Below are 9,405 nucleotides of genomic sequence, written 5' to 3'. Positions count from 1 at the left end.
TTCCAAAAAGTTACCTCTATTTCTTGAACTTTGGCTTTCATCATGTCCTCTGTATGCACAACCTTGAAATGTCAACCATCTAATGCAATATATAGATGCTCCTAGTCGAATTCGATTCTTTTCAATCTCTTCTGATGTTTGCTTATGAAGAAGTCTGTCGATATGTTGTGATTGTTTCATCAATTCATCACATGATTTCAGCGCCTTATGATGGAATGAGTTGGGACCTTTGCCAATGTGATTCAAAAGAGCACATTCTTTTTCACTATTTACTTTCTTCTAATTCCTGAAACCATTCTCAATAAAAGCATTTGAACCCGTATTGATTTAAGGTTCCTTAGCAAAAAAAAAGTATGGAAAACAATATATAGCATCATCTTCTATAGAATATTCTAACCAAGATGGGAACAATTTAAACCATGAAGCTTGAAAGCGACGATGACTTTTATCACCAGAAAATGGATAATTATCAAGAATTGGTTGATTTGGCCCAACTTTAATATAAGCCCGACGGATTTCATCTCTTTTATTTGGAGGAAACTTCCAAATCATTGGTCGCATTCCAGGATCTCTTTCCAAACGAAAAATATCCAGTTGATTTGGAAGAAGTCGTGGACGCTTTGAGCTATTCAATAGAGAACTTGAAGTAATGAAATTTGATGACCCCTCAAGTATTGGAGTAGTAATAGTAGAAGCATCTTCATTCTCTTGATCTTTTCTTTTAAAAAATATATCAATGGTTTTGAACTTACTCATAATTCAAATGGCCAAATAAGTTCCTATAATTAAAAATATATTTAGCAAAAAGTGTAAATTACAGTCTAAATCTTTATAAAATATAAAAATTATATTTCAATTTAAAATAAAATATTAAAATTCAGAACAATAATACTAACATCCTAGTAAAAATAATATAAAATTGTAATTAAATAGTTAACTAATAAAAAAACTAAATATACAAACTAACATATAATAACATAAAATTAATTAACAAATAATAATAAATTAACTAATTAAGTAAATAACTAAATATATAAAAAAGAATAAAAATAGAACCTTTTTTGTGAAAGAGGAGTGAAGAATTACTTGTTGAACTACTATCTTTTTTTAATCTGCAAAAAACAAAAAAAAATAAGAGTCAAAGAAGTAAAAGATAAGAAGATTAAAGAGATAAAGAAGAAAAAGAATAGGAAAAGTTGTTACCTGAAATTTTGAAAAGTGAAGGCGGGAAGGGAGAGAGGGGGAGACTGGTTACGCTGAAAAATAAAAAAAAGGGGATGGGGAGACTGGTTGTACGCTGGGAAATAAAAAAGGGGATGGGGAATGGGCTATTGGGGTTGGGCTGGGTTTTTTTGTAGGAATTAAAAGGGGGCTGGAAAAGTTAAAAACTAAAAGGGAGGGGGGCTGAGAAATAAAGAAAGGGGGGACTAGACTATTTTTTTTTTAATAAAAACTAAAATTTGGGGGGGGGGGATTGTCCCCCTTTACTTATATGTACCTGTGCCCCTGCCCCACTGCAATTCTTTTGAAAGATGACCTAAGATCTAATACTCTCGGTTATTTTTATTAGTTTGCACTTGTGACAAACAAAATTAAACTCTAATGTGAATCAATTGTTGATTTAGAACTATACTAGCAACGAAGGGATTCTCTTATCGAGAAGAAAATTCTAGACCAACGATAACCCTCACATCAAGTTTTTGACGCTGTTGTCGGGGAGTTGCAATGTGTGCTTGTTACTGCTTATTGTTCATATGTGAATATTGTGAATAGTTTACTTTTTATTTGTTTGCTAGTTTTGGTTTAGGAGTTTGTTTTCTTTGTCTCTTGTCAGCTTTTGTTTTTGTTTTCCCTTTTCTACTATGAATTCTCACCTTTTTTCCTATGAGTTTGGTTCAAACTATACTGTAGGAAATGAAAGCTTCAATGAGGGGTTTGCATCAAGGAATTGAAAATGAAAGGTGGAAGAAGCCTCAAGCATATGGATACTCTTCTTGGCAAAAACGTCCTCCGATTTCTTATGGGTATAATCTAACTCCTAATGCATACCAATCTAATGGATGTGGTGAATCTCATTGTGGTTGTCAACCACAACCACCATATACTTATAACCCCCCTCCTCAATATAGCTTTCAACCACCATACTCACAAGTCCCATACTACTAAACACCTCCATATGATCCTAACCCATATCCATCATACCAACAATCATATGAGCCATATGAACCATACATAGAACCACCCTAATTTCAACATCGATACTCCCAAGAACCACCACCTCCATATACACCATCTCCATGTCCTTACCAAGATGAACCATCTTCCAATTATGAACCATTTCTCCTAAATAATGAACCCTCTTTCTCACCATCATCTTCAATGAATGAAGCTTTCCAACTCTTCATGCAAGAACAGGTTTTTACTCTCTTCTCTAAAAGTAAGAAGAAGACCGAAAGGAGCTAAAGGGGCTAGAAATCATGGTGGCTACCATAACTGAAGCTGTTAACTACATAGCTTCCCACCTACGTTCATGCAATCAAAACATTCTCATTGACGAATGTGGAGGATCAACCAAAGAGCGTAGTGAAAAGAGAAACTTGGAACTTCTAGGTGAAGAAGAGGAGTTGAAGCAAGAATCGCAACCAAAGATGGAAGTTGAGATAATTGATTTGGAAGGAGCGGTTAAAGAATTATGAGAGGTCAATCAAGATATAGACTCAATCATTAATGAGTTTTTGTCCACACTAACTAGTCATCTCGATGATCTTGTTGAACCTTCTTTTGTTGAGCATGAAAGCAAACTTGAGGAAGAATGTGCACAACCTCTAAGACTCATTTTAAGCAATAAAGAATTGGGAGAAGTTGTCAAGCAAGAGGAGGAAAGTAGAAAAGCTTGTCTAAAGGTAGTTATCAAGGAGGAGTCAAAGGGAGTGAAGCTCACATTGCCAAAGTTGTTGGAGACCTCTCTTTCTAAGTCGCCATCATCCATTCTTTCATTCAAGTAGGTAAATCTCCTATTCCTAAGCTTTACTTTCCCACTTGAATATGGTTTGCTTGAAACGAATGGTCAACTTAGAGCTCTTTTTGGATTGAAGAGTAAGAGAGAGTTTTGTAGTGGTTGACGAAATGATGTTAGGCTCATTAAGTTTGAACCCTCAAGGAATAGGTCTCATGGTTGGAGGGATGCTAAATTGAATGGATCTAGGAGGAGAATTTGGTGCTCAAATGAGAATTCTATGTGCCTATCACCCGGATGGAATCATGATGATCAATTAAAAGATGGGTGTAAGAAGAAAGTTTGGGATCCCGGCATATGTGATGAGGATTAATTTTGGGAGCTCTGAGCTTGTGGAGAACTTCACCAAGGTTTGGTGCACTTGATTGAAAATTCTGGCAATCATTTGAAGTCCAAGCATTGGTGGAAGTTTAAGGATGAATTCAAGCACAAGCCTCCTTGATTAAAGCTCTCCATTATTCCAACTTAAGGACAATAAATAAAGTGCTAGGTGGGAGACACCCCACCATGGTAAACTCTTTTCATTTTTCTCTTTCGTATATATTGATAAGTTTTATTTCATGTTTATTTTGGTTGGTTGAGTTAATTTGGTAGTTTAGTATGTTTAATAAGGTTTGTTGATGTTTTGGTAACTGTTTGGATGTTTGGAATGCTTGGTTTGGTGTAAGAAGTTGAAAAATTTTGAAGAACAGGGCACCCTGTCACGCGTACACGTGACCCTAAAATTCCAAACACTCCCGCGTACGCGCCCATATTGATGCGTACGCATCATTGTATTTTAGGCCCAAGACACGTGCGCGGTCACTTCCCATGTACGCATTCTACCCAGGCAGAGAGCACCCTCTGCATCCCAGCTTCTCGCATACGTATGCCACATCCCATGTCCTTAAGTCACGCATACGTGTGATCCCCTGCCCTGTTTCACACACTTCTTTTCTTCTCTTCTCTCTATTTCTTTTCTTCTTTTCTCTTCTCCTCTCTTCTTCCCTTTTCCAACCATCGTCCACCACCACCATTCACCATTTACCATTTGTTAATTAATTAGTTAGTCAGTTAATTTAATTTTCTGTTTTGATGTTAAGTGTTGGATTATTAATCTTATTTGCTGTTTATTGCTACTAATTACCAACATGATGCTATTTTAGCATCATTGTTGTGAATATTCATTGTTGGATTTCTTTATTGAGGTTACAATTTGTTACTTGGTTTTGAATTCTTCATGCTTAACATTTGTAAATACCAAGAGCATGAGAATTGCCTTGAAAGCGCTCTAAATCTTTTGAATTGCATATTTTGGCCACCATGTGATTTAAATTCTTTTACCATGACTAGGCAATTTCTTGATGGATGATGTGCATTTATCTTAATGCATTGTGTTGCTTGATCATATGCATCCATATGTTGTGCTTATGCCTTAATGACATGTTAATCCTTAATTGTCTAACTATGTGCTCTACACATACCTGAAATTATTTATTTTGGCATAATGCTTCATTTGTGAAATTGGATTGTAAGCTCACCTAGTGGCATCTTTTTGAAATTATTAAGCTATATGGACCATGCTTGCTATGTGATTGATTTTAACTTCTATATCCCTTTTCCTAAGATGCATAGCAACCATATGTCCCACTTTATGTCAATTAGGTATTACAAACAAAATTCAAAGTGTGTCATTGATGTGTAAGTTTCATATTTCATTTTGTTCATTAAGTCTCCTTGCACATCAATCTATGTTTATTCCTTATCTGTTTCACAATTGTTTCATTATTTCTTGAATGCTTCTATGCCTCTTTATTACTTGTTTGTTTGTCTTAACCTACAAGTTTCTTTTAAAGTATTTCAAGCACACTAGAATGAGTGAAGTGCATGCTTCTTTTGTGTAATTGTGACATGGCCTTTCATGCTAGTGTGTGTGTATTCTAAATCGCGTGCAAACTTAGAATTCACACACTTATTTTATTCATGTCACAAATTGATTCACTCACTTTATTTTAGTGATCATCACTTCATTCCAACAATCTATGCTTCCTCGCTTTTGCATTTATTTGTCTTACTATCCTGTTTTCTATCTTTCAGGATGATTTACCATAGGCGAAAAGGGAAGCAAAAGAAAGAACATGCAGCAACTGGTTGATCCACCGGCTGAAGGTGGAAATTCGTGAAGTCGTCGTACACTACAAGAAAATAAGCTTTCTGCCACGCTTTTAAAGCGTGCCGAAAAGTGCTAAAAAGGGTGCCGACAGCTTTTTGCTAAGCTTTTTTGAGCTATCAGCACGCTTTTGAAAGGGTCACATTCGCAAGCGTGCCGATTGCTCTATTGCCACGCTTTTATGGATCTATCGGCACAGTTTCTTTTCTTCCACACTTTCAACTCTTGCCACGCTTAAAAGCGTGACCATTTGTATTAACCTATCGGCACACTTTAAAAAGCGTACCGAAAAGTAAAAGATATGGCTACGCTTTTGAAGCGTGCCAATAATCGAAGAAATATGGACCTATTGCCACACTTTTAAAATGTGGCTATATCCCTATCAAATTAAAAAAAATATGGCATGTGCTTTTACACATACTCTAATGCACTCCAAAAACAATAAAAAACATTGACAAAAATCTAAAAATATTATTTAAAAAATCAATTAATGAAAATTAGTATTACATTAATAAAATTCAAACCGAATTAGCTATATCAATCTCTTATAACCAAAGTAGTTATAAAATACATTGGGATAAAAAATATCAATACATATAAAACTTATCAAAAGTTATTAACTTATTCTATCTGTTTATCATTTTTTGTGTAGAAAATAAAGAAATTAAAAAATAAATATAATAATCCAAACATAATATTGTTGAATTTCTCGATTTATAGGCAAAAACTCACAATCCTCAACAAGAAATACTCAAATCATAAATGCTCAGCACAAAGGTTCTTGACGAGTTTAACATAGTCAGGTTGGTCACAATCCTTGGCAAGAACAACGAGTTGAGCAGTGCGCTTCTCGATCACCTTGGCACCCTCATAAAGGCCTCGTGCAAGACCACCATAAGCAAGTGACTTCCTAAGTGTTTGCTGTAAGGTAGTCATGATATCCATTGACTCGCCAACAGCAGGAGCTGCTGGCTCAGTTGCCACAACAGGACCTTCTTCACTGCAAATTAAGAGTATGACAAAAAAAAAAGGGTATCAACTAACTACCATAGTTCCACAAGTGTTGTTGGCTTTGCACGTAATCCATACTTCTTACACCGGTTGTTTAGAGATTTTACCAGTTCATCAAGGTCTGATTGGATACAATCAGCATGAGTTTGAAAATTGTAGATGACTTGATGAGATATAATTAGAATTTCTTAGGATGGGTATAAATGCTTGATAACGTCAAACCTACCAGATATGCCCAAACAAATGTAAATTATCATACAATATTAAGCACAGAAACAAAAAGCGGATGGTTACCTTCGTATCAGCTTCTGATGCTTCTTGAAACTTCAAATTAATTGAATTTTGCTCATCTAAACTCAACTGATTAATGATGTGATTCTCCAACACTGGAACTTGGAACTTTTGCTGTTTTTGAAGTCCTTCATCAGATAGAAAAATAGAAGCTGGCCTTGGTGGCCGGCCTGTAGTTGGGTTCACTCGTTGAGCACCAGGGTCACTCATCCCTTCCTCTTGTTGAAAACCTTTCAAAAATAGAGGGTATAGAGAAAAACAATAGTTTAAATATCTTCCATATATACAAATGATTGCGTGCGTGTGTGTGTGAGAGTAAGAGGAAAAGGGGGAAGGGGAGAACCAGTAATTCTCGGACACCAACCTGATGGATTTCCCCAAGTTACAAAACTGTACTGAGTGGCAGGTAGGCCAGAAGGTAGTAAAGCAAGGAGAATGTTACTTGGAAGTACTCCTGGAAGAGAACGTCCTTCGCTATGTCATTCCATTAGGTACAGTGCAATACAAAACTCCCTGAGAGAAAGCATGCTATCATTATCTTGATCAGATAAGTCCCATACCTGCTTTAAAACCTCTAGAAAATATAATCATATGTAGAACTCTTGATCAGGGAATACGCTAGCCACTGAAAAATTATAAACATGGAACATGTGAAAAATAGGATCATAGAACAGGCATTGCCTGAAACAAATCCAGAAACATAAAGGACAAAAATAAAAAATAAATGCTATCAAAAGCAAATCAATCATTCTTAAGCTGACAGCCCATGAAATGGAGAAGAAAACATAAAGAAAGCATTCAAAGCCTCCTATCGAAGCAAGAACAGAAGTATAAGAAAAATATACCCCGTGATAATCTCCAGGTAAGGAACAAGTTCCGGGCTTGTTCCCCATTGATTTTCCCATCCCTATCTGTATCTACTGCAACAAATACTTTTGTATACTTCTAAATATCAGTTGAAGTCATCCTTGGCCATGGAGATTGAGGCTGACTAGAAGCAGAATCCTACAACCTCACTGGATGTCCAGGTGGATTTGGCATATTATGTGTTTAGACCAAGGCATGCTGATTCTGTTTCCCCACTGGACGGACCGTTGGAAGCTGTGCACCAACAGGCTGGGATGCAATTGGGCTCTGCAAAGATTCAGATTGCAATCAACAATCAACACAAAGCTGCACCAGAATTTTGTGCTCAAATGAATTCATAAATTGCGCCATACACTATTGGGGTGTGTATGGTTTGGATTTCAAAAATTTTTGAAGAAATCCAAAGCCAATCCAAATTGAAACCAATTATATGGTTTTAAATCCAAACCATAACTGGTTTTATAGACTAAACTGGTTTCAATTAGTTTGAAAAAATAAACATGTGTAAAACTGGTTCTAAATTTTCAAACTGGTTTTTGTTGTCAACCAGTTTTAAATCCAGTTTTTGCTGCAAATCTGGTTTTTAAATCCTTTTTCTAATTGCAAATCCAATTTTTGTTACAATCTTATGTTCTGTTTTTAAAACCAATTAACAACCAATCTATAGTATGATACTCACTAATCAAGCTCAGAAGTAAGAACTGAATGTTGTATAAATTTGGTTCACAAATCTCAGTACCTAACAGAGTGCAGCAGTGCAAGATTCATGGTCATTCATGTATTAGGCGAAAATGTCAAAGCATGCACTCAAAATCTTAGTACTTAGAGGCAGCTCTTACATCTTCTAAAATACATCATTTTACTCCCAAAAGAGACTACCAGAATGCCAAAAAATTCCACTCCTACAGCTAATACAAAGGAGCTAATAGGCAAAAGAATAACTTGGAAAACATTTTTAAGAACCAATATTCAAGAGCACAACTTTCTCAAAACACAATTCATTTGATGGTTTGGTCAATGAGTAACTACCATTTTGGCTTTCAAAAAATTCAAGTTTTGATAAAAATGACCCTTCTAAAAGAGGGAAAAATGACATTTTGGCTCCGAAAGATGATTTCAGTTTGACAAAATAAGCTGTTTTCTTCATAAGTGGCAAATAACTCGTGTTCAGTTTATCGTGTTCAGTTTTCAAGTCAATTAGATTGCAAGCAGTATGAAAATCATAATATGAATAATAGCACGGCATTAAGAACCATATGGGAAAGAAATTGAATAAATAAGACATGAGATAAATAAAATGGAACATACCCAGACATCCTTGTTGATAGGAAAAAAGAGCAATCTCGTCTTCATTGTAAAGGGAAACAAAACAACAATAATATACCGAAAAATCAGATGTTGTGCTACGAAGCTTTACAGCAAATATTTTCGTAATTTCTGTAGAATAAACATTGACAGTACAAACATATGATAGTACCAGCTACTCATTAAGAACTTGACAAGAAAATCATCACATTAGAAAAAGCTACGGCACAATGAGACAATATATTTAAAGAAATAAATGATGAAATAACAGAACGCGAACGAATTGGCAAAAGGGAGAGGGAAGGAATACCTGGAGGACGATGAATAGGTGCCGAATGAGTTTTCAGTGAGCGACAGAATAAAACGCAAAATAAGAATAGATCTAGGTTGGTGTGTTGTGTAATCGGAGGGAGTGTGAGAGAGTAAAAGAGGAGAAGAATCCGAGCTGGTGCTTAGGGTTCGAAGGCGGCGATGGAACGGACTAAGATGGCACCGATGGAACGGACTAAGATGGCTTAGGGCTTTCTGGGTCTGGGTCACGAGGAGGAGATAAGGAAGATGAACACGACGGTAGCCAAGCTCGACGGAAGCATTGGAGGCGCGATGAAACTCTGGTATTAGGGTTAGAGGCGCAATGAAGAAGCTCTGGGTTAGGGTTGGAGGTATGCGATGAAGAAGCTCTGGATGAAGTAGTGTATGTATTTGATGAAAAAGGTTAAGTGCGGGTATGCGTTTAGGTTTACCTAGTGAAGTGCATTTGTTTTCC

General features: G+C 36.1%; 1 protein-coding gene across 4 annotated transcripts; it reads right to left on the bottom strand.

The window, feature by feature from the left end:
- Window positions 1–5,616: 5,616 nt before the first annotated feature.
- Window positions 5,617–9,405, bottom strand: LOC112702624 (uncharacterized). 4 transcript variants are annotated; one of them, XM_072199227.1, is made up of 8 exons: window positions 8,950–9,362; window positions 8,643–8,681; window positions 7,313–7,601; window positions 7,028–7,092; window positions 6,832–6,921; window positions 6,471–6,697; window positions 6,284–6,398; window positions 5,617–6,165 (listed from the first exon to the last, which is right to left on the bottom strand). In XM_072199227.1, the coding sequence occupies exons 4-7, from the start codon at window positions 7,056–7,058 to the stop codon at window positions 6,393–6,395; spliced, it is 354 nt and encodes a 117-aa protein (XP_072055328.1). In that variant the 5' UTR covers window positions 7,059–7,092; window positions 7,313–7,601; window positions 8,643–8,681; window positions 8,950–9,362; the 3' UTR covers window positions 5,617–6,165; window positions 6,284–6,392. The 4 variants fall into 4 exon arrangements, 3 of the variants coding, with proteins under 3 accessions (XP_072055328.1, XP_025609541.1, XP_072055329.1); XM_025753756.3 differs by lacking the exon at window positions 6,284–6,398 and having other exon boundaries at window positions 8,950–9,405; XR_003154208.3 differs by lacking the exons at window positions 6,284–6,398; window positions 7,028–7,092 and having other exon boundaries at window positions 6,832–6,980.

This window comes from Arachis hypogaea, chromosome 7 (genome assembly GCF_003086295.3).
Source record: "Arachis hypogaea cultivar Tifrunner chromosome 7, arahy.Tifrunner.gnm2.J5K5, whole genome shotgun sequence".
NCBI lineage: Eukaryota > Viridiplantae > Streptophyta > Magnoliopsida > Fabales > Fabaceae > Arachis > Arachis hypogaea.
The sequence above is the reverse complement of the archived record's forward strand: the minus strand, read 5'-3'. Positions and strand labels throughout refer to the sequence as shown.